The following is a 26,918-nucleotide window of genomic DNA, read 5'->3' on the forward strand; positions in this document are numbered from 1 at the left end:
TCTATAGTACTGAAAACTGGAAATAATAAAAAGTCACCCCATTTTGTGTTGCCTAGAACTGGAGGTCTGACAAAAAACAGTAACAATATGAAGTAAGTACAGCTTTGTGATGTCACTGAGATGTACTTGTTACTGTTACTAATTTCTTTTCAGACCACCAGTTCTAGGCAACACAGAATGGGGTGACTTTTTATTATTATTTCCACAACAGGTATATTAATGACAGTAAAATGTTGAAAATGAGTGGTATCCTGTAGTCACTATTCGTTGATTCACTGGGATACCAAAAAACATTTAAAAAAAGGTTTCTCGCTGTTCTCGGGTTGAATATTGATATGCGATTAAAATGCGATTAATCTAGATTAATTAATCGCAAAGCCTCTGATTAATTAGATAAAATTTTTTAATCGAGTCCCAGCTCTAATAAATAATGTTCTTGGTATAATGTACTGTCAAAGGGTTATTTTCTTGGCATATCGTTTGGACTATATTTTGAAACTTGTTCGAAATGTGTTCAGGGACTATATTATCACTCTGGATAAACGTATAAATGAAATTTAAACCAAGACGTAATGATTTCCATATCAGACAATGCCAGTACTAGGCACCAATTTGGGTCAGACTAATTAATGAAAGAGAGACGGCATCTTTACAACTTAACTTAGTGACACTGCGTGGGCTCAGACTAATTAATGGCAGACATGTGACAGAGTTTCCATATCACTCAGACGACATTCATAGAAAGGCAGTGTTTAAATATATTCATAGACAAACACGGCTCCTTTTCACTGCATATTAATGAGTGAAAAAGACAAAAAGCTGCACGCAGACGTCACAGAGTCCTTTCCATTTCAGCCAGACACAAATAGAAGGCCACTACACTAATTCAAGAGTTATCCCCATTTTCACCAGACAATCTAGTCATCTAGCCGACTAGACACATAAAACACTCATTGTGTGGTACAGACTAATTACTGAAAGACACAGAAATATACCGGCGTCTTACATTTCTGGATCAGACTAATGAGTTTGACAACAAGTCGGTCATTTAACTCGATGAATCCTAATCTTTGTCATGACGAGAACCCCGAACTGAAAGGTAGTATTCCACGGACCCCAATTCATACGATTTTGTTCCGGTTTGATATCAATAATAAAGGTTATCAGACGGAACGTTACGCCAGAAGCAGTTACCGGTTGGATTACTACTGGCGGAACCTTCTGTCAGAAGCAGTACATTTGTTAAAAATGTGCAACGTTTTCCATAAAATAAGTGATCTACAAATGTGCAGTGCATTATGGCATGTGCTTGTAGCTATTTCTGCATGAGAGCATTGTACAGCCAAGTACAGAATACTGGTGTTTACAAGTAAACACAACCAACATTCTTTCCCATTACACAAAAAAACAACAAACACACACACACACACACACACACACACACACACACACACACACACAGTGTAATCAGTGAAAGACAACAGATCGTGTTTTTCCATCACAGACAGATTAATAGGTGACAGCGCAGTGGGTCAGACTAATTAAAGAAAGACAGAGTGTAGTTTCTGTCTGTCCCACAGAGACAACAGTCGGGTCATTGTCACTGTGCGAGTGAGACAGACTGTCTCCTGTCTCACGCAGTCAGACAGACAGACAGACCTGACCTCTCTGTCTCACACTCATTAAGGGGACAATGTGGATGATGTCAATTCTGTGTCTCATATGCAGATCTTATGCAGAGAGCACGCACATGCACGCATGCGCACGTACACACACACACACACACACACACACACACACACACACACACACACACACACACACACACACACACACACACACACACACAGTTTAGTGACTGCAAGTTTGACCCCCACGCACACATACGCAGTAACGTACACTCTCTCTCATACACACACACACACACACACACAACCCCAAGTGACTGTGACCTTGAACCTTACGACGCATGGATCTACATACATGAATTATCATCATGTGTGTCTGTCTGTGTGTGTGTGTGTGTGTGTGTGTGTGTGTGTGTGTGTGTGTGTGTGTGTGTGTGTGTGTGTGTGTGTGTGTGTGTGTGTGTGTGTGTGTGCGCATGTGCGTGTGTGTAGACTATGAAACAAAGGAAGCAGCTGAGAGGAGAGGAGAGGAGAGGAGAGGAGAGGAGAGGAGAGGAGAGGAGAGGAGAGGAGAGGAGAGGAGAGGAGAGGAGAGGAGAGGAGAGGAGAGGAGAGGAGAGGAGAGGAGAGGAATAAACATCCTGTGATAAATTCTCTGCCAAGTACTTTAAATCTCCTTAACGCAGGCCAGGGTCTGCGTAGCACTGGTCTCTCCAGCAGCTTCCATACTGTTCTCTGTATGAGCGACATATTCTAACAAATGCAAAGCCATGCATGTAAGCCATGTAACTCCTAAGTACAGACCCCAAGAGATATCACTACAAGTCGATAAATGTGTGTAATCTGTGTTCATGTCAGATTATTTTTTTCTTTTCCTTTTGTGAGGGATGCCAGCACCTCCAATGCATGGCTTTTGAAGTAACGTCATGTGGCGTGTGGAGTGTGGAGTGTGATTTTTCTTTGGTAAATAGCCTAGTTACTGTATCGATTTTACATCATTGAATCAAATCACTATGAATGAACCAATATCGTCCATGTTCCGTATCGTCAACCATGTATCGTGATGCATATCGTATCGCTGTTAAAAATTATCGTTACACCACTACTACACATACTTCTGTTTATTTTGTCTCTCTACACCAGACCAGTGGTTCTCAACATTTCAAGAGCCCTCATAACTCTGAGAGTGTGCAAATGGACCCTTACAGGTCAATTTGGTTCCATTTGTACACTCTCAGAGTGGGTCCATTTGGTTCCATTTGTACACTCTCAGAGTGGATCCATTTGGTTCCATTTGTACACTCTCAGAGTGGGTCCATTTGGTTCCATTTGTACACTCTCAGAGTGGGTCCATTTGGTTCCATTTGTACACTCTCAGAGTGGATCCATTTGGTTCCATTTGTACACTCTCAGAGTGGGTCCATTTGGTTCCATTTGTATGCACTCTCAGAGTGGATCCATTTGGTTCCATTTGTACACTCTCAGAGTGGGTCCATTTGGTTCCATTTGTACACTCTCAGAGTGGGTCCATTTGGTTCCATTTGTACACTCTCAGAGTGGGTCCATTTGGTTCCATTTGTACACTCTCAGAGTGGGTCCATTTGGTTCCATTTGTACACTCTCAGAGTGGGTCCATTTGGTTCCATTTGTACACTCTCAGAGTGGGTCCATTTGGTTCCATTTGTACACTCTCAGAGTGGGTCCATTTGGTTCCATTTGTATGCACTCTCAGAGTGGATCCATTTGGTTCCATTTGTACACTCTCAGAGTGGGTCCATTTGGTTCCATTTGTACACTCTCAGAGTTAGAGACCTGTTAGTTACCTGTAAATTGTATAAGTATTGATGATTTCTTGAATAGTATTGTATGTCTGTCTTTATATGTCTTGATGAATTGAACATAGGACCACAATGGAAACAAGCCCTCTGGGATTTTTGTGTTATCCTTTTAGTATTGTTGTATGACCTGACCTGTCCTGTACTTTTTGCAAACTGTTAATAAAGCACTCAATAAATCAATCACTAAGGGTGCATTTGGAACCGCCTGAAGGAATCAGAAGGTTCATGGAACCCATTCAATAACCACTGCTCTACAGCGAAGCTCTTCATGGAACCCATTCAATAACCACTGCTCTACAGCGAAGCTCTTCATGGAACCCATTCAATAACCACTGCTCTACAGCGAAGCTCTTCATGGAACCCATTCAATAACCACTGCTCTACAGTGAAGCTCTTCATGGAACCCATTCAATAACCACTGCTCTACAGTGAAGCTCTTCATGGAACCCATTCAATAACCACTGCTCTACAGTGAAGCTCTTCATGGAACCCATTCAATAACCACTGCTCTACAGTGAAGCTCTTCATGGAACCCATTCAATAACCACTGCTCTACAGTGAAGCTCTTCATGGAACCCATTCAATAACCACTGCTCTACAGTGAAGCTCTTCATGGAACCCATTCAATAACCACTGCTCTACAGTGAAGCTCTTCATGGAACCCATTCAATAACCACTGCTCTACAGTGAAGCTCTTCATGGAACCCATTCAATAACCACTGCTCTACAGTGAAGCTCTTCATGGAACCCATTCAATAACCACTGCTCTACAGTGAAGCTCTTCGGTGTAAATTAGAACCTTGGGGTCTGAATTAAAAAATCATAAATCTTGCACATTTTACTGAACAAATAACAGATGCTGATTATCATATATATATATATAAGGTATACTGTACATACATGCTGTGCTACAGGATTGACCGTGTGTCTGTGGATGCAGATTCAAGCTGCAATCAATCGAAATAACACATGAGTCACAACACGTGTGTGGGTGTGGCTGTATGTATGTACGTACGCACGCACACACGCCAAAAAATATCCATTATATCTCTACGAGTGTACAGATGTAACCAAATGGACCCATGTACGCGCATACAGTCACACGTGTGCACATGCTCTCTGTCTCACACACACACACACACACACACACACACACACACACACACACACATGTCACACACACACACACACACACACACACACAGTGTTCAGACATCCAGACAGTGAGGTTTACATAATAAGTCTAGGAGCCCCACCAGAAAACACTATCATTTAATTTCCATGATTCACTGTCTGTAGGAGGGGGAGAGAGAGAGAGAGAGAGAGAGAGAGAGAGAGAGAGAGAGAGAGAGAGAGAGAGAGAGTAGGACAGAGAGAGAGACAGAGGGGGAAAGAGAGGTGGTTGGATGGTCCTCCCTCTCTCCATCCATTCATCTCCCACTTTTTCAATCTCTCTCTCTTCTCTCTCTCTCTCTCTGAAACATAACTAAATATTAACTAGCCCCACAATGACCCCATACCATACTCCCCCCCCCCTCCCCCACACACCAAGCTGTATCAAGCTATATCAATATGCTGCCCGTGGTAACAGTCAGACTGAGGGAGTGGTGTGTGTGTGTGTGTGTGTGTGTGTGTGTGTGTGTGTGTGAGTGTGTGTGTTTGGTAAGAAATGTACAGTGAAACTAAGCTGGTTGTGGCAAATCATTATATATAAACTAATACAACCATGACTTAATCGCGCACACACACACACACACACACACACACACACACACACACACACACACACACACACACACACACACACACACACACACACACACACACACACACACACACACACACACACACACACACACACTTCTGAGAGACGAGACGGACCCTGCACATGACATCACCATTAGTCAGACACCAGCTGTGTGTGTGTGTGTGTGTGTGTGTGTGTGTGTGTGTGTGTGTGTGTGTGTGTGTGTGTGTGTGTGTGTGTGTGTGTGTGTGTGTGTGTGTGTGTGTGTGTGTGTGTGTGTGTGTATAAGTAACCCTACAATTACAGCCTCACGAAACAAGATGGGAGGATAAAGACAGAAAGAAATAGAGATAGAGAGAGAGAGAGAGAGAGAGAGAGAGAGAGAGAGAGAGGGGGGGGGGGGGGAATGAAAACAAGAATGTTAGATAGGGTAAATGTGTTTGATGTAGGCTAATGGAAGATTAAGGCCCACTTCACCACTGTCACTCTCAACCTTAACTTCACATAATTGGTCCTCATTAATAATAAGATGACACCATTTATCCCTCTGTCTGTCTCGAAGGGGAGTCCAGGTTCATAGAAACTGCAGGCTTTCTATTCCTGGACAATCAGCAAGCTATATAGATGGAAGCCAATGTTATATATAGTCATGTTAAAGGTATATTCAGTGATTTCACTCAAAAAACCTTAGGTTTCGTTTTTGGCTGTGGGACCCAGCCTTTCGTCCAATCAGGATAGAGAGTCAAAAACGAAACCTAAGGTTTTTTGACCCCCAGGGGTTAACTGGGGACAGGGAGGAACTCCTTATATGGTCAGCACACTCTAAAGTAGGGAGGATTATCACAACAAAACAAAAACATAAGTGATATTTGAATTAAGTGAAATCACTGAATATACCTTTAATAAAAAACCCAAATACAAATAATTGAAACCTGCCTAACGATGATTTCTGAATCAGCGCACATGCTGAGGAGGACAAAATGGTACTATTTTATCATGAGCATTATATGAAGATAAGTTGAAAATGGGTGAAGTCGTCCTTTAAAGTATTGACTCACCTATCGTGCAGTACTGAATCACATGGTGCAGTACTGACTCCGATAATGCAGTACTGACTCCCATAATGCAGTACTGACTCCCATAATGCAATACTGACTCACATGGTGCAGTACTGGTGCAGTACTGCCTCATATGGCACAGTACTGGTGCAGTACTGACTCATATGGTGCAGTACTGACTCATATGGTGCAGTCCTGACTCACAATCTCACATGGTGCAGTACTGACTCATATGGTGCAGTACTGACTCACATGGTGCAGTACTGGTGCAGTACTGACTCATATGGTGCAGTACTGGTGCAGTACTGACTCACATGGTGCAGTACTGGTGCAGTACTGACTCACATGGTGCAGTACTGGTGCAGTACTGCCTCATATGGTGCAGTACTGTCTCATATGGTGCAGTACTGGTGCAGTACTGACTCACATGGTGCAGTATTGGTGCAGTACTGACTCATATGGTGCAGTGCTGGTGCAGTACTGACTCACATGGTGCAGTATTGGTGCAGTACTGACTCATATGGTGCAGTGCTGACTCATATGGTGCAGTGCTGGTGCAGTACTGACTCATATGGTGCAGTGCTGACTCACATGGTGCAGTATTGGTGCAGTACTGACTCATATGGTGCAGTACTGACTCATATGGTGCAGTATTGGTGCAGTACTGACTCATATGGTGCAGTGCTGGTGCAGTACTGACTCATATGGTGCAGTATTGGTGCAGTACTGACTCACATGGTGCAGTACTGGTGCAGTACTGACTCATATGGTGCAGTATTGGTGCAGTACTGACTCATATGGTGCAGTGCTGGTGCAGTACTGACTCATATGGTGCCGTACTGGTGCAGTACTGACTCATATGGTGCAGTGCTGGTGCAGTACTGACTCATATGGTGCCGTACTGGTGCAGTACTGACTCATATGGTGCAGTACTGGTGCAGTACTGACTCATTTGGTGCAGTACTGACTCACATGGTGCAGTACTGGTGCAGTACTGACTCATATGGTGCAGTGCTGGTGCAGTACTGACTCATATGGTGCCGTACTGGTGCAGTACTGACTCATATGGTGCCGTACTGGTGCAGTACTGACTCATATGGTGCAGTGCTGGTGCAGTACTGACTCATATGGTGCCGTACTGGTGCAGTACTGACTCACATGGTGCAGTACTGGTGCAGTACTGACTCATTTGGTGCAGTACTGACTCACATGGTGCAGTACTGGTGCAGTACTGACTCATATGGTGCAGTGCTGGTGCAGTACTGACTCATATGGTGCCGTACTGGTGCAGTACTGACTCATATGGTGCCGTACTGGTGCAGTACTGACTCACATGGTGCAGTACTGGTGCAGTACTGACTCATATGGTGCAGTACTGACTCATATGGTGCAGTGCTGGTGCAGTACTGACTCATATGGTGCCGTACTGGTGCAGTACTGACTCATATGGTGCAGTGCTGGTGCAGTACTGACTCATATGGTGCCGTACTGGTGCAGTACTGACTCATATGGTGCAGTGCTGGTGCAGTACTGACTCATATGGTGCCGTACTGGTGCAGTACTGACTCATATGGTGCAGTGCTGGTGCAGTACTGACTCATATGGTGCCGTACTGGTGCAGTACTGACTCACATGGTGCAGTACTGGTGCAGTACTGACTCATTTGGTGCAGTACTGACTCACATGGTGCAGTACTGCCTCATATGGTGCAGTATACCAGTACTGACTCATATGGTGCTGTACCGAGTACCGACTCACATGGAATAGCATATACTGTATAGGTACAGACCACAGGACCTTGACTCTATCTGCCGCTTTGACTTTGAGTCCCAAACCAATAATTAACCATTTAAGCCCTATATGCGCTATAGGTCCACTGTCATATTCCTCTACACCAAATGGCATGTAGATCAGCTGTTTTCGCCGAAGGTGTTCTATTCTTACAATTAAGTTGGCTCGTACAACAGTCTCTCTCTCTCTCTCTCTCTCTCTTATTAATTTCCTTCATCACCCCCTCCCCCTCTGTCTTTCTCCCTCTCTCTATAATCCCTTCACCAGACAAAATATAAATAAGCAGACACACAAATACAGAGGAGAGGTCTGTACCTCGCCTCTGCTCTCCTTTTATCTCCTCCTCTCTTCTCCTTTGATCTCCTTGGCTGCTCTGCTCTCATCTCCTCCCCTCCTCTCATTTCCTCTCTCCTCTCCTCAAAATGTTTCCCTATTCTATTCATCCTCCTCTCATTGGACATTCACAACTCCAGAAATATCTCTATAATAACTATTCATCCATTTGTTATCCTCTCCTCTCATTCTACATTCACAACTCCAGAAATATCTCTATAATAGGGGTGGGATGATTATAGATTTTGATGGTACGATTATAGTGAAAGAAATTATCGTGGTTTCACGATTAATTATCACGATAATTACCGTTGCTACCTTTCAAAACGCAAATAATACAGTACAGCTAAATAATTAATTGACAATAGTTCAGGTCTGGTACATCAACCGTTCTCTTAGCTCATGGTTTGATTCAAACATCGTTTTGGGTTATCATGGCTTTGGTTTTCAATAATATAAAAGCATTGTTTGCCTTTCAAAAAGACTGCTTTATGGCAAGTACAGCTCTGGCTTTTTGTTTGTTTTGATCTCTGTGTAAAGATTTTTAAATGTTACACTTCAAGTCTTACTAGAAGAGTCCCTCTCTCCTGTCATTTTAAACTTTATTTGAGATGTAGTGTTGGAAATAACTAAACTAACATAACTATAGCCTAACTAATCATCACAGCGAAATGCCAATAGATGTCACATCAATGCAGTAGGCTGGCTATATGACATAGTAATTTATTAATCCAATGGTGTCGATTACCAAAAATAGATTATCACTACAGGCTCACAGTGTGTTTTGAATGATGCTTGTAGATTGGCTATTTTTGGCGAGCAACTCCTTTGGATATACTCGAGGAGGGCTGTTCCACTGAGCGTACAATGCATTACGACCAGCACTCATAATACTACATAAACCTTGATGTAACTTAAGCATAATAAACAATAATAACAAACATTTACAGCATGTGTTATGAAGCCTTATAAGTGCATTATAATGCATAAGAAATGCAATTATAAAGCATTAAATAGACCTGCCACCTAGAATATAGAGTCGGGACACATCGGCTACATAATTGCAGAAACTGATCGTCAACTTTCATCTCATCAACACCATCTCTCTGCCTCTCTCCTTCCCTGTCTATCTGCCTCTCTCCTTCCCTGTCTATCTGACTCTCTCCTTCCGTGTCTATCTGCCTCTCTCCTTCCCTGTCTATCTGACTCTCTTCTTCCCTGTCTATCTGCCTCTCTTCTTCCCTGTCTATCTGACTCTCTCCTTCCCTGTCTATCTGACTCTCTCCTTTCCTGTCTATATGACTCTCTCCTTCCCTGTCTATCTGACTCTCTCCTTCCCTGTCTCTCTGACTCTCTCCTTCCCTGTCTCTCTGACTCTCTCCTTCCCTGTCTATATGACTCTCTCCTTCCCTGTCTCTCTGACTCTCTCCTTCCCTGTCTATCTGACTCTCTCCTTTCCTGTCTATCTGACTCTCTCCTTCCCTGTCTATATGACTCTCTTCTTCCCTGTCTATATGACTCTCTCCTTCCCTGTCTATCTGCCTCTCTCCTTCCCTGTCTATCTGCCTCTCTCCTTCCCTGTCTATATGACTCTCTCCTTCCCTGTCTATATGACTCTCTCCTTCCCTGTCTATCTGACTCTCTCCTTCCCTGTCTATATGACTCTCTCCTTCCCTGTCTATCTGACTCTCTCCTTCCCTGTCTATCTGACTCTCTCCTTCCCTGTCTATCTGACTCTCTCCTTCCCTGTCTATCTGACTCTCTCCTTCCCTGTCTATCTGACTCTCTCCTTCCCTGTCTATCTGACTCTCTCCTTCCCTGTCTATATGACTCTCTCCTTCCCTGTCTCTCTGACTCTCTCCTTCCCTGTCTCTCTGACTCTCTCCTTCCCTGTCTATCTGACTCTCTCCTTCCCTGTCTCTCTGACTCTCTCCTTCCCTGTCTATATGACTCTCTCCTTCCCTGTCTCTCTGACTCTCTCCTTCCCTGTCTCTCTGACTCTCTCCTTCCCTGTCTATATGACTCTCTCCTTCCCTGTCTCTCTGACTCTCTCCTTCCCTGTCTCTCTGACTCTCTCCTTCCCTGTCTCTCTGACTCTCTCCTTCCCTGTCTATATGACTCTCTCCTTCCCTGTCTATATGACTCTCTCCCTCTTTGAACATTCCTTCTTTTTCTCCCTATACTTTCTCTCTCCATCAGCCACTCCCGTCTCCCTCATTCATCAGTTTCTCTCTATGTATCTACCAGACTAAACATCATGTATTTTCTCAAACAGAAAGGAACTCTCTGTGTGTGTGTGTGTGTGTGTGTGTGTGTGTGTGTGTGTGTGTGTGTGTGTGTGTGTGTGTGTGTGTGTCCATCTGCCTGCCTGTCTGTCTCTCTGTTCATTGCCAAATTAATTTGATTGTTGATCATGAGCAAATTAATAATAATTATTATTATTATTATTATTATTATTATTATTATTTGTAGGTTGTCAATCATATAGACCAGCGTGACCAGCCTGCTGCCTACAGCCGCGGTTGGTAGCTTGAACTTCGGTCAGCGCGAACACGACCTATACCGCTGACTTTGACTGCACCCCCCCACCCCCACTCAATTAAATTCAATGGGCTTTATTGGCAAAACATACGTTTACATTGCACAAGTGGTGCAATACGATCAAAACAAAATGTATGTACAATTGAAATCGCTACACATTGCCTAACAATAAATGTGTGAATTATCTGTGTTCATTGTCAAGGTGCAGGTTTGTTCATGTGTTCAAATATAATGTCCATGTATTTGTCAGAGAAACACTGTGTTTACTTTATATCCATAACAATATATATGTTTCCCTTAAAAACCTGCTCCATCAACATGTTTCACATTCACACAGATATATAGTTACTGTAGGCCTATCGTATCGTCATAATGAACCAATATTGTCCATCTATCGCATCGTCAACCATGCATGTATCGTGTCGCTGTTAAAATGTATATCGTTACACTATAGTCTTTAGGGTGGTTATGTTCCATAACTTATATTTGATCACTCACAGCAGCTCATGACACACACACACACACACACACACACATGCACACACACACACACACACACGCACACACACACGCACACACACACACACACACAGCAGGGATCCTCCACACACAGCAGGGATCCCCCGTGGTGCACGCGCGTGCACGCTGCGAGCACGCACACGCCTCAGGCAGACAGACGGGTAGACGTCTGGCTTCAAACCAAAATGACGGAACGACAACAAACTTCACCTCTAAAACAAATATAGGCCTAGCGTCAAACGTCTCACTTCCAAGTTTCAACCCAACGATAACTTTAGAATCCATTCCACGCTCTCAACGCGAGCTCCGGGGCGGGTTTTGACGTCTTATAAAGCCGGTTTGGTTTTTTTTAGTGCGAAAAGTAGCCTAATAGGCCTTGGAGGAAAGGAGAGATTTGACATCGACTCGTCTGTCAGTCGTATTAGGCCTACTGTCAATACAAATGCCAAACGGACCCGTATCGTCCATTTGTTCCATCTGTACACTCTCTGAGTTGTAAAACACGAAACAACAAACAGTAGCCTAAACACTGACCAACGGTAGACAAACACAACAACAGTCGGATAAAAATGTCAAATAAAGCGTAGAAGCAAAAATAATTAACGGAGGTGAACTTTCTCATCACATCTCAGCACAGCAGTGTCTTTGCAGACAGTGCAACTTAAATGTTGCACTGTCAATTGTCACATTACAACAAAGTTTTAGAAGGAATTCGAGCATAAATAAATAAAATTATGATTAAATGATGAAGTGGGGACGTTATAAACTTACAGATCTCCATGCTTTGGAGGGACGTGGAGCGCTTGCAGTTACAAGTGCAGGAGACATTGGTCTGCGGAGGGGATGAGCTGCTGCTGCTGGTGGTCGCGTTTACAACACCCATCAAGTTGAAGAACATATAAAAAATGACGGGGAATTAAAAATAAAAACACAACACGTCGAGGGAGGGAGAAAAATACAGCCCGTCTCCCTCCCCTTAATGGTCAACTCTTCGTCTTTTCCAGTCCGCTTTTTTATTTCATCGTTTTTTTCCCCGTTCCTGGTCCTGTTTTGCTTTCTTGTCAAAGAAGAGAAGAAAGAAAAATCACGCCGAGAAGACGACTTCGTCAGTTTTTATAGACGTCTCTCTCTCTCTCTCTCTCGGGGCGGCTGTCTAGAACTATAGAAGTCTGGTGATGTCGGTCGGTCGGTTGGTTGGTGGGGTCCCCCCGGTCCGGGTCGGTGTTGTGTGTCCGTTTTGGGGGTGCCTCTCCCGGGTCCGATAGGGGCCGTTTTCCTGGGAGGGGAGGGGAGGGGGGGGGGGGGGTCTTGGATCGCTATAAAGTCAGATATTGTTCCGTTTTGTGCCCCTGTGGTTGAAACAGTTCCTCCGCGTCGACACGGAGAACGAGACGCTCTGCTCTCTAGCTATACTTTTCAACCATCAAGAACTGCTGACGGCCGTCTGGCTGGCGTGAGTTGTCTCTCTCTCTTTCTCCCCCTCTCTCTCCCCCGTCTGTCTGAGTCTCTCTCTCTCTCTCTCTCTCTCCCTCTGAGTCCTCCCCCCTCTTTCGCTGTCTGTCTGAGAGACTCTCTCTCTCTCTCTCTCTCTCTCTCTCTCTCTCTCTCTCATTCAAGTCCAAGTCGTCGGATCAGTCAGTCGCAGGAATTGGGTAACAGGAGTTCAACCCCCATCCCATCCCATCCCCTCCTCCTCCTCCTCTCACCACAGCCACTGACATGGGAACGGTTTGGCCGTTAACTCTCCTATTTACACCGGTCAAAGCAAACCGACCCCAGATCAGTGTCTGGGAGCGAGACATAGAGAGAGCTTACACCCGGGGGCGGGGCCAGAGACCCAGACACCATGACGTCAGTGCCACACTGACTTGGGTAGACGGGTGATTGACAGGTCTCAGGGACCAATGGAGGGACAGGGGACGTTATAAGCCAAAGCCCTGTGCCAACTTTTTTAATGAGGTCTGCCAGCTACTTTTTATACAGAGCAGACTCGCCTGGCAGAGGGCATTCATCTGGGTTAGGCAGGCCTCACATTCACTTAACCATAATCTTAAAATTAAGTTTCCTCATTGAAGTTCATAAAATCTATGACATGTATTAAGAGGAAAAGATTAGGAGGAATAGAGATTATATATACCCAGACATTTGTTGTTGCCCCAAGGTTATCCAAGTGAGGGCGATAATACTTTATCATATTGTTAGCAAACCTGACAATATGTCAGATTAAAAACTCCATCAAGGCTGGATAAACAAAATAAAAAAGTATAAGCAAGGTTCTGGTATGAGCAGCCAGTGGGGGAAAGACAAGTATAACCTTAAGCTACGTTTACTTAAGTATATGGCCAACTGTCACAGATCCAAATATTGTAACTTCTACTCCAATCAAAATATTATTATACATTTGAAAACTTGGAATGGGACATTCTGCACAATGACTTCAAGTACATTTTGAAGACAATACTTTCGTACTTTTACTCAGAAGTAGGCTAGATTTTGAATTTCACTTCCTCATTTTATACTTCATGTAGGGCCTACATACGTAGCCTACATTTGCTAGGTGTAAAAATAGCAGTTCTATAGATCTAATATTTAGTTGTTAGAAACAATGAAACAACAATATGACGTGTCAGAGCAGAGGATCATGGTTATGATGACAGTGGTAGCATATTTATTTTATGATGTATATTCCAATGGATGTCCATCCATTGGAATATACATCATAAAATAAATTATTATTATTGTTTTGGAATAACTGTCTCATTGAATCTGAATCAATGTTCCGGGTCCGTTTGGTTCCATTTGAACACTCTCAGAGTTACAGGGGTCCTTTAGAACCACTGGTACTAGTGGACTCCTAATGTGCCATAGTGTCATAATAAATAATTGCCATATACTTATTCTTGACATTCAGTAAGTGGGTGTTATGATTTAAAAAAAATAACATTATAATGGTGTGTTAAACAGAAAATCGAAGTTGCCACGGACAAGACCAATTAAGTCTTTGCCACGGATATGCTGGTGACCCCTGATGTCTGCCCATTGTATGAGGCACTGCGGGCACTGGTGGGAAGTAGGCTATAACTAAGTAGCCACATTCACTCATACAGGCTTCTGTACTATTTTGAAATATTCAGTTATACCTACTCTTACTTGAGTGTTTCCATACCTCATACTGCTACAATATATCTCAGTCAAATATTGTAGCCTACTTTTTACTCTTAAATACGAACTCACAAGGCATCAAGTCAGTGAGAGTTAGATCAGCTATTTTTGAAAAACCTGAGTACATTTAAATGAGGAGGCCAAAGGACCCAGGTTCGATTCCTTCCAGAAACAATGTGTCAGTGTCCCTGAGCAAGTCATTAAAGTGTTCATGGCCGCTACAACCATCTCAAGATTCAGAGGACATGTGTGCAGAGACAAACAGGGACCAATTTTATTATGATTATTTTACTTGGTAGCCTACTGTAAGTGTTGATGCCAATAGCCTACGTTTGTACTTTTACTCCAAGTACATTTTTGAGATTCAGACCTTCTGGCCTTTTACTTACAGTAACAGTAGACTATTTCTGCTCTGCATTGCGGAAATTACTTTTACGTAAGTAAAAATATCTGAGTACTTATTCCACTGTATCCACACACACACACACACACACACACACACACACACACACACACACACACACACACACACACACACACACACACACACACACACACACACACACACACACACACACACACACACACACACACACACACACTAGTCTGTGACACACTGAAAACCAACCAACCGAGCTGTGTAAACCTTAAACCCCAGCGACTCTCCTGCCCCCTGCTGGTTATATAGCATTAGCACAATAGACAGACAGACAGACAGACAGACAGACAGACAGACAGACAGACAGACAGACAGACAGACAGACAGACAAAAATCACAGCATATAAGAATAATAGCCAAAAAAAGGATAAGATCACGAAAATAGAATTAAAATAGCCATACATACGTGAGCAAGAGTACCTAGGCCTACTTGTATTCGTGCTCGCCCGAGTGGAGTGGAACTGTACGTACTACTGTGTGTGTGTGTGTGTGTGTGTGTGTGTGTGTGTGTGTGTGTGTGTGTGTGTGTGTGTGTGTGTGTGTGTGTGTGTGTGTGTGTGTGTGTGTGTGTGTGACTGTGTAGTGGACAGTGCGGTATTGTTCTCAGCCCCATACAGCACAGGTGCTGATGGTAAACTGATTCATAGCCTGTCTTTGCGATTGCGAACTCTCTTATTAGTTTCATTCTGTGACTCTCTCAGACTTCAGGAATCCGAATCCAGGACTTTGATCTTGACTGCTGACAAGCCTACAATGGCCTTTACGTTTACTGCCTGCATGAGTAGACCTATACGTTTGAGATCAGAATTGGTCGAGTTGCTCACAGCAAGAATATGTTGAAACAAATCAATTTGAATAGAATCCGAATCGGAATCTATTGTCACATCGCAGGTTTACAGATCGATGTAAAGAAGCGGGTGAAAATGTGTTGTTTTACGTAGCCTACAGATCATCATAGCCTAATGGACAGTATTAGTATAATTTTCAGGTCCTTAATTACTCAACACGTACATATAGCTCAAGTCTCCTCAGACAACCAAAGGCCTGTAAATCTCAAAGTCAGTCAGTTTAATATAGGCTACAGAGGGTCTAGATTAGAATATGGAATTAACTACCATTATATATCTATACTGGAGTTGTCTTCTCATTGATTGATTGATTGAAATATTTATTAACAGTTTGTAGAATTTACAGTACATTTTAAGCACAAACTCAATACAAAGACTGTCAACTGTGAGTGGACGACCCAATTAAGCATTACACTTGTTTACAACAGGGTCCACATTGTTCAATTCATCAAAACATTTAAAGACATACAAACATTTAGAGACATACAAATAGACATTTCTATGTAGCTAAAGAACAGAACACCAATTCAAGAACATTTTAGCCACATATTTTTTATTTGATGGTCTGCCCTAATTGCCTAATTAACCTGGGTCCATTCAATATTCTCTCCTGAGGTTTAGTTTTTGTAACTACCTATATTACTTTTATTTTTGTGATATGCTTCTGTTGTTTCTTTTCTTTGTTATATTTTCCCATTTATTTCTCATTTATATGACATGTCTGTTAATGTTTTATTTGTTGTGACACACAGACCACACAAGCAGTGGGTGGGTGGTATAGTTAACCTGGATCTATGACTATGACGATGAATTAGTTTACCATCAGTAAGTCTGCCTGCACACTGACTCACTGAGATGGATGGTAGGTGAGGTCACTGCCTCTGTCTCCCACCTCTCTGTCTCTCTTTGCCTGTCTGTCTCTATGTGTGTCTGTGTGTGTGTGTGTGTGTGTGTGTGTGTGTGTGTGTGTGTGTGTGTGTGTGTGTGTGTGTGTGTGTGTGTGTGTGTGTGTGTGTGTGTGTGTGTGTGTGTGCATGTGTGCGTGCGTGCGTGAATGCGTGCATGCGTGCGTGCATGCATGTGTGCGTGCCTCTCTCTCTGGGTTTCTTCACCCTAGAACACTAAACTGAACTTGTCAAACCATCACTCTTAAAACAAATGAAAATAAAATAGATATCATCTGTGAAAAATGTGGGTGTTATTTTCATTACGTCACAATCGAAGACCAATTAAACTCTGGGTCCTTTAATCCACATATTTCTTACGTCATCATTGAGAGCTAGTTATACATATACACACCATGTACTCTGGTCCCAGCAAATCAGGCACAATTTGCTATTTTATTTTACAGATTACATATAGTATATGTATGACTAGCTCTCAATGATGACGTAAGAAATATGGTCATGTATGTAATCTGGTCCCAGCAAATCAGGCAAAATTTGCTGTTTTATTTTCATACGCATCAAAAGTGGCGGGTTGGCTGGGACGGTGCATACGGACCGGGCGAAACTATTACTTGCGTGCTCTGCTTGCGCAAGTAATAATTTAAAAAGAAAACATTGTGGGCGGGTTTGCAGGACTTTTCTCTATCACTCTATCTCACCGCCTGTAGAATGATGATGTCACTGAGCATCATTAGGTCACACCCTCTGCCGATGTTGGCCCACCACAAGCTGATCAGACCTGGGTGTGTGTCGCATGGTGGCACCACGTGGTCATTTTTGGCAGCCCATGTTGTGTCCCTACATTTCAGCCAGTCACTTCTCCGTTCTCCTGCAGTGACAAGTTATTTGATTGCCTTCCATTGGGCCTGCCCTCTGATCCCTACTTCCTTCAGGAGCCTTGTGTTGGAACTAGGGTTAGCCTCTTGTTACCCTCTTGTTTTCAAGTTCGGCAGCCAAGCACTTGGTTGTGGTGCCAGGTGTATCTTCCTTGAGTTAGACATATCTCACCAGGTTGCTGGGGCTGCAAACTGGAGACAGGCTGGGTCCTCTCCATTCCAGAGATGTAGATTGGTTGGAAGAGGGCAGGACATCCTAATGACATTCAATTCGTTTTCAATTCAATTCACTGTTACTGTGTTTTTTCATTAAAACGTTGCAAAAATGAGTTGTTGTGAAACGGATAAATAGTAACTTTAAGTCTTCTGGTTACTTTTACTTTATTTGTTGATTTAGACGGGACAATGCATATTACTGACCATTATGCAATGTAAATACATGCATGGGATTTAGCGTTTTGGGGTGAACCTTCCAGTTACCCTAACAACGAAGGCTGTAGTCAGAGCCATAGTGTAAGACAGAGTTACAAGTTACGGCAGAAAACAGCCTGCACGTGGTTAATGTACTCGTGCGAGCCCATAGACTCAAATGCATTCCATAAACTTCCGGTTGACCCTTTTCAATAGAAGTCTATGTAGAACAGCCTGGCCCCATGCAGTGAACGGAGGTGTTGTAACTGTCTTACTCTATGGCTCTGGCTGTAGTGAAAACTATGGGTGCGTTCGTAAATGCGCACGGGGAATGTGGTCAGTTTGTTGAGTGTGGTGGGCAGTGACGTCACAGAGTGCGTTCAGTGTGACTTATTTACGAACGACCACAGCTGTGACGCATTCACACTGGACAACCCCAGCTTCAGGGTAGGGTCGCTCAGTGCGGGCACTCGGCACACCTGGTGCGCAGCGCACTGGATTTTCGAACGACAACGCACCGAGTGCACTGAATAAACGAACGACAAGAGAGCACACCAGTGTGTTCAGGGCGCATTTCCGAACGCACCCTAAGATCAGCCATACAGATTTGCATGCCCATACATCCAAACAGAAAAGTTTGATTGCATTAAACAACGTTAAACTCACTTTGTCACTCCATTTGCCACGCCATGTTCCATTCACTTTATGCATGCGCATATCGCATACTCTCTATATTCATGAAAATAGCTATGCCAACTCAAAACAGCCCCAAAGATACCGGAGTGGCACTCTGTCTAATTATTCTTAAAACAGTATTTGTACGCTAATGACAAGACAACAATTACTTTTCTTAAAAAAAGATTTTATTTAGGAAACACAAAACGTTACAGTCAAGTGCACGTGGTCAAAAAAACTGTGTTGCTTCCTTCAGCATCTGACTCCAACTGAACTAAAAGACAGTGACATCATCACATTTATAGGCTACATCAAAGACTGGACTAAATCGTCTCTCTTTAAACATCAAAGAGATTATCAGGTCAGACTCAGGTCAGGTCAGTTAGACCTTTTTAGACACACATGACACTCATGAAATGCAATCAAAATAGGTGGGGGTCACTACAGCCCTCGGTCTGGTTTGACTCCTACCTCTCAGAACCCTGGGCAAGACCTATACGCTGTAGAGGCTATCATTTGTTTGGGTGGAAGGTTTAGCGGAAGGATTTTAGCTGTGTTGTGATTGGTCGGGAAAATATTGTATACGGGGAAATATATCTGACGGATTTTCCGGAGGATACATCCACCGATAGCTTCTCTGCCTTACGTTGTGACTAGGCTTTTCTTTTCGCAGATAAGAAAGCCTGGGACCGAGGCTAACCTCTCAGGGAGACGTTTCTCTGTAGTCGTGGGCCCACATATGGGTCAGATTCTGTTCCACTTTCCTGTGGGGAAAGTGGAACAGGAAAGTGGCTCGGTCCTTGAACCGACACTATTTGCACTTTATATGTTACCATTAGGACAAATTATTAGTTATTTTAAATGCATGTCCTACAATTTTTATGCAGATGATTCAATTGTATTATTCTTTTAACACTAAGAGCCCTGCTGATTTTTATTTTAATGTTTTAGAGTGTCTGCACTCTGCCATCAAGGCCTGGATGTCTAAAACCAGTTTAATGAGGCAGCAGCTAAAACAGAGGTGCTTATTGTTGCCCCTGACAGCATTCTTTTTTTTGTGGCTTTTGCCTTTATTTTATATATTTTATGGAGGGACAGACAGTAGTAGGCTGACAGGAAATGGGGAGAGAGATGGGGGTAAGACATGCAGTGAGGGCTGTCGGGATCGGGAGTCGAACCCACGGCACACTGCCAGCCAGGGTGCCTGGACCACTGAGCCATGGCGCAGGCCCCTGAAAGCATTCTTCCCAAAGTAATTGACAGTATTTGGTCCCTTAAGGATAATGTGCGCCCCATCAGAAATCTTGGCGTTAACTTTGATCAGACCATTCTTTTAGACACTCACATCAATCAAGTTACCCGCACATGTTTCTTCCACATCAGGAATATTGCTAAACTCAGGTCATTTTGTCTCCTTCCCTGAACTAGAGAAGATTATCCATGCCTTTGTCTCCTCACGCTTGGACTACTGCAATTCAGTCAGACAACTCACGAATAGATTACCAATATTTATTACAGAATGAGTAAGTGTGCATATGATATTTGACTTGGCGTTCGGCTCTGCTGGATTTCTCCCTGCTCGGCACGATTAAGCAACAACATAAAACATAAAGAGCAGGGAGATAGATACAACTAGAAAAAGTGCCCTTCCGGGCACAGGTCTCCACCAGGTTATCCACAGATCCGTGCAGTTAGAGGTAAAAACACTTTTCGGCCAGTTATAGCGCCACCTTGAGGCTGAGTTGAAATTGTTCATGTGGCATTTCGTCCTCGGCCTAGTGGGAATGTGGGTGCACAATTTCACGGAAATCACGCGATGTGTTCATGATTTGCAGCATTTTGTTTGAAACTGAGCACTCCTGTGAACTTTGGAAGCCAATCTTAACCAATCAGGATGGAGTCTGATAAATCTGAAAGACCCGTTTCGTTGAATGGCTCTAGAGAGACTGTGTACCAATTTGCGTGATGTTTGGACAAAATCTGTAGGTGTACTGTGCAAAAACTTGTTTTGCACAAAGCGGCCTCCTGGTGGCGCTATAACAGGCCGTTCTGGAAAGTTTGGGGCAGAGGTTCATGGTTGGCATCCAGGGAGTGTGTGTGCAAAATATGGCATCGACCGGGTTAACGGTGGCCGAGATTAGCTGTTCACGGACACACACACGGACACACAAACGGACACACAAACGGACGGACGGACATGCGGACGGACGGAGTGCAAAACATACTCTCCCCACATGCCTTCGGCCTGGTGGAGACAATAACCCCCCCATGGGGAGCATAAATAGCAGAGCCCACCGGTGGTGCTGAGGTGGTGGTGGGAGAAAACATCACATACAACCGGGAACCATGAGCAGAGGAAGGCAGGAAGAGCATGCAGTCTAGTGAGCTTAAGTAGCCTGCCCAATTGGTCAGCTGACTGCCGCATCGGCGAATGACGTGTGAGACTTGCACACACTTATACGCCCACATAGTAATGCAGCATGTTAACCCCTTGAGTATAGTATGTGCCTTTGAGCATGGCATGAACCCCCTCGAGTGTGTCTAGCTGAACTGACTCGCAAGCTTCGTCTCATCTCATTTTTCACCTGCCGAACAGAAGGTGCCACATCACACCAGTCCTGGCCTCTTTGCACTGGCATTAGTTTCAGGGTCCATTCCAAGGTCCTGGTGCTCACCTATAGAGCTCTACATGGTCAGCCCCCAAAATATCTCACTGACCCACGTTATGTGCCAGAGAGGGCCTTAAGGTCTGCTGAGCAGGGTTGTTAACTGTTCCAAACACGAAACTTAGGACAAAAGTTGATAGAGCCTTTCAGTTTGTAGTGTCTCTGTGGAATGCTCTTCCACAGGTCTTGAGATCCGCAGCCTCTGTGGACATCTTCAAGAATAAACTTAAAACACTACTTACTTTTTACACAGGCATTTCAAGATGTTTGATTACCGGTATATTATTTCTCTGTTTGTCTTTCGTCGTTATTTGCTGTCCCGTTTTGAAATCAATTGTATAGACTTTTTTTCTGTTCTGTAATAACTTCCTTGTTTAATTTTGTTTTTAATTTTCTGTATGTAAAGCACTTCGTGAGTTTTCTCTGTGAGAAGTGCTATATAAATAAAATGTACTTATACTTACCGGTATGCAGCACCATTATACATTGATGAAAGCTTTTCTCGAAATAATGGGCTGAACATATATGAGGGCGGGACTAGTCAGTTGCTCATATTTGATACTGTCTTTTGTTCTGTTTTGGATGGTGTTGTTGTATCTATCTATCTATCTATCTATCTATCTATCTATCTATCTATCTATCTATCTATCTATCTATCTATCTATCTATCTATCTATCTATCTATCTATCTATCTATCTATCTATCTATCTATCTATCTATCTATCTATCTATCTATCTATCTATCTATCTATCTATCTATCTATCTATCTATCTATCTATCTATCTATCTATCTATCTATCTCTATCACTCACTCACTCACTCACTCACTCACTCACCCACCAACTAACCAACTAACCAACTAACTAATTATTTACCAACTACTAAACCAACCAACCAATGAGCTCTCCCATTACTTCATTATGTGTAATGTCAGTGATCAGCCAGCTGGTGGCAGATTTGGCTTAGTTTTGTACTAACTTCTGTCAGGACAGTCTACTAGTAAATAGTGCATTAGGGCATTGGGTCAGGCAGGGCTGCACATGTAGGCTACACAATGATGGTTACTGTCACTGACATTGGCATATGGGGTTTAAACATAATTATTTTTATAGAAAAAACTGAATGAAATGTAAGCGAGACAGACAGTAGGAAGACTGAGGGCCGGGAGACAGTGTAAGAGAGACAGAAAGTACTAAAGCTGAAAGGGAGACAGTGTAAGAGAGACAGACTGTAGGACAGCTGAGGGGAGACAGCTGAACGATTAGTGCATGATTAAAGGAATACTTCACCCCCCAAAATCACTTATTGTGTATCAAACACACCCCACGTAGACTTGAAAATACATGGTGTTTTTGTCACATTCCTGAGCCAATAGTTAGTTACTGTGAGAGTGTGGTCTAGCCACACCAACTCTGGACTCCTGGATCGCTGCCCTCCACAGTCTCCTATCTCCAACATCAGGTCCCTAAGTTCTACAGTGTTGTTAGCTAAACTGTCGTTCCGTAGTGTGTCTATGTAGGTGGTGTGCTTCTTTCCCCTCCGGCTTTGCCCTGGGTTGGTTCCCATAAAGTCAATTTAATTGCCTCTTGTTCTGGGTGCCTGACACAGTGCCCTGCCAGCCTCATCCTTAACCCTCTAAGACCCGCATTAATTTCTACTTGCAAAAAAATGATTTCAACCTTATTACTACTTTGTACTACTAGGACTAAGACTAAAAAAAATGTTAAAAAAAAAAAAAAAAAAAACGTTTGATGAAAAATAAGTAAGTAAGTAATTAATTAAAATACAATTGTTGCTATAAAGCAACGCTGGGTCTTAGAGGCTTCTCTCTCTGACTTTATTTCAGTAGTAGTTCCCTTCCTTTCTCTGCTGTATCTGAGATTAGGGCGATGTCATCTGCATAGTCGAGGTCAGTGACCATGATAGGGTGTACATGTATGTGCCATTACTTCCTCGGTAACCCCAGTGCCTCCTCCCTAGCTGCCATTGATTGGAAGGGGCCCAGAGTGTCACCCTGTAGGACTCCCGCTAGGATCTCAAATTCTTTGGTGTCACCGTTGCAGGTTTGGACCTTGGCTCGAGTCTGGCTGTAGCTTGCCTCTATCATCTGGACCATCTTTTCAGGAACTCCGAAAAGAGAATGCTCATGAGTTTCCCCCGTTGGATGGTGTCAAAAGTCTTTTGGCTGGCCCAGGCCGTAGCGTAACGGTCTGGGCACCGGACTGGTAATCCAGTCGCAGTGTGCCGCGGGTTCGACTCCCGGACCCGACACGGCCTTTACTGCATGTCATCCCCCCATCTCTCTCCCGTTTCCTGTCAGCCTACTGTCTGTCCCTTCAAAAATCAATAAAAGGCGTAAGCCGCAAAAAAAAAATCTTAAAAAAAAAAAAAAAAAAAAAAGTATTTTGGCTTATTATCATTATATTATTGGCCTGAGCCAATAATTGGCCAATATTTTAACAAACTGATGTTACTAGCCTATCCATCACTAGGCCTCTCTGTGATTACACTGTGAGAGTTGTTTTGGAGTTTATATTATTCTTTTAGTCTACCGTATCGTATATAGTTTTGCATTGGTCTCCTACCACAGCATTGTCAGCCTATAATTGGGTAGTGCGTGCGTGCGTGCGTGCGTGCGTACCGGTGCACTTCCCCCTTCTTGAGTTTCTAACTCCCTTTTTCTGTTGAATTTCTTGAACTCCAACTTGTCAGTAAATGACTACATGGATGGACTCATCATAGGTCACCAGGTCATTCAGTTCACGGTTTCTCAACTAGTGGAAAGAACATTTAAAACAAATCAACAAACCTACATTACTAAATGCATGGTCAGGGAGCACATGCAATACCTCCACGGACCACCAGTGGTCCACGGACCACCTGTTGAAAACCCATGAATTAGAACAGTTCTACAGCTCATAGAACTGAAGTCAAGTTAAAACTCTTAAAGTGTATCTCTCTCATTCAGAGAGAGTACTATGCCATCATGCATAGTGGGGGTTGCATTTCCTTTGTTTTCATAAACAAAGTGTGACTATAGTCTTTGTTTGATGATCTCTGACTGGGACCAGAAGGAAAACAGCTAGCATAAACACAACAGTTTTTATAAAATCGCATTGCTTATACATCTTTCTTTGAGATTTGCATTAGACAATTAAAAATCCGATCTTTTCTCCCCGATTCCGATCTTTTGAAAATCATGTGTACGGAGCCGATTTCCGATCACCCGATCCGATCGGGACAACCCTACTTATAATGCTTAATACCATGCCTAAAATTGAAATGCCAGGTTGAAACACAAAGGCATGGATTTAGTAACCTGAATACGACCAGGGTGCTCAATAGTAAATAGAGATTTACAGGTCGAAATATACAAGGCGACATACTCATAGACATATAATATAATATTTTAAGTGTTGTTTTACAGTGTCATTTTAACTCAGTGTGTTAAACAGTGACCCATTCCTATCCTCAGAGTTAAATGAACACTGCTAAGTTGTGTAACAAGCATGTGTGGACATCCTCTATGTTTATAGGTTTCCTTTATTTTTCTTCTTATTTTGTTGACAATATGTTTTTTTTGTCAGTTGTCATTATGTGAATTGATTCCTCCCACTTGCTTGCCACTGCTGTTGTACCCTACTGTCAGACCTGTCCGTTGCATAACTGGCTGCTGCGGGCAGTGTGCCTGGCCTGCCGCCTGGGCAGTATACCAGCTGGCACAGTGCCCTGCAGGCGAACAGAGACTAGTGTGTGCCCTCTATATGCAAGCTATCTTATCACCCCCGTCTCTCCTTGGAACTGCATGGAGGTGGTTGGCGTACTACTGGGTGACATCTGGACTGGAACTGCCCAGCTCCGCTCTTCTTTGCTGATTTAATCGTCATCAATCGATCAGTGTGCCAAGTTCTATCTCACTTATTGTCTCTCTTTCAGACACCCATTTCCTTATTAAATAATAGTGAATATTATGATGATGATACCAATACTATATGCAATATCTTTTTCGAATTATGACAGGCAATTCCTGCAATATGACCCCCCAGTCAAACACTTTGTTTGAAATAGACACTCATGCTTTCCATGGTGTGATTTGGGGTCCTAAGGATGAATACAAAATGAATATCAACATCTTAAAACCAAAATGTTGAATTGTGGGTTTGAGCTCACATGCCCTTTTGATGTAAATCTGTCCCACCTGTCCCACCTGTCCCACCACATGCCCTTTTGATGTAAATCTGTCCCATCTGTCCCACCTGTCAGTGGGGAGTGTTGGCTGGGAGGAGGAGTATAGGTGGCGGTCTGGAGGCTACATTGTATACTGTAGCCTAGGTGGCGATCTGGAGGCTACATTGTATACTGTAGCCTAGGTGGAGGTCTGGAGGCTACATTGTATACTGTAGCCTAGGTGGAGGTCTGGGCTGCACTGCACATTCAAAAACACCCAGATTATGAAACGTTCCATATCTTATCTCTCTTCCAATTTAGGTGGAAAAAGCACATCCCTGTAGTTTAACTTTGACCTGTTCAGATAAGATACAGGAGACACAATGAAGATTGTTTGTAACTGTACTGTATGTCTTTATGTCACAATTATTACATAATTAATTCCCTTATTGCGGTTATTTGAGAAAATCACTTGAAAGGCTATTTCTGCTATTTTTAACACATTTTGAGTATAAATAAAATGATTAAATATAGTCTATTTTGGCCATAGTACTTTCTTTATTTTGAGTACCAATCATTGTCAATAATGTCTTTGTATTTAAGCTATTTGTTCATGCACATGCATGTCTAAACGCTCATGTGTATTTTGTTTGTGTGAGAGGAGATGAAGTTCACATACCATGTCTTGAGCTCCAAAAGGTTTATTTAGGGAAGAGATACAACGTTTCAACCCCTTCGGGTCTTCGTCATGAGATTCCTGAAATATCCAGGTTGATTGATTGATTGATTGGTTGATTGATTGATTGATTGTCCTATTAAACGTTTGTCAAAAAAAGCACAGAGGTACAGTTCCATACAAAAGGATGCTGAAAGGATAACCCAGAAAGGGATGGTTCAGATTTTTTTTTACTTAAGCTGTATGAAATACTTACCATTAATATAATGGTTGCAACTGTATTAATTGATTGCCCGAGTCCCGTGGTGGGAGTTCTGCTCTGCTTTTGGTGAAATATTGAAGATAGAAGGAAATGCTTTGGTGGAAATTACCAATACATCAGCAAAAAGGGAGGAATTAAGCTGTGGATAGTACAGAAAATGATTGACCTGTAGCAGCAGGTCTGGTTATGTGTTAAAATCACAGTACCTGAGACTGAGACAGACCTTCGCTGTGTCCAAAATCATTACTCATTATATAAGAAATGTTGAGTTTGCCATTTGACATTGTTGTCCGAATGTATAGTGAGTTATACAATACATTTTTATGTTACAATGCAACATAAATTACATTTGAAAATGTCTCATTTCACAGC

The 26,918-nt window shown here is 43.0% G+C and overlaps 1 protein-coding gene across 1 annotated transcript in view; it reads right to left on the bottom strand.

The window, feature by feature from the left end:
• Positions 1-12,953, bottom strand: part of pmepa1 (prostate transmembrane protein, androgen induced 1) — a 38,315-nt gene extending 25,362 nt beyond the window's left edge. Inside the window, exon 1 of the mRNA XM_083771911.1 lies at positions 12,227-12,953. Coding sequence (XP_083628037.1) covers positions 12,227-12,353 — 127 coding nt within the window. The 5' untranslated portion in view covers positions 12,354-12,953. The remainder of the gene's footprint in view (positions 1-12,226) is intronic.
• Between the last annotated feature and the right edge of the window lie 13,965 nt (positions 12,954-26,918).

The sequence above is a fragment of the Protomyctophum parallelum genome (assembly GCF_964188405.1).
Source record: "Protomyctophum parallelum genome assembly, chromosome: 8".
Classification (NCBI taxonomy): Eukaryota; Metazoa; Chordata; class Actinopteri; order Myctophiformes; family Myctophidae; genus Protomyctophum; species Protomyctophum parallelum.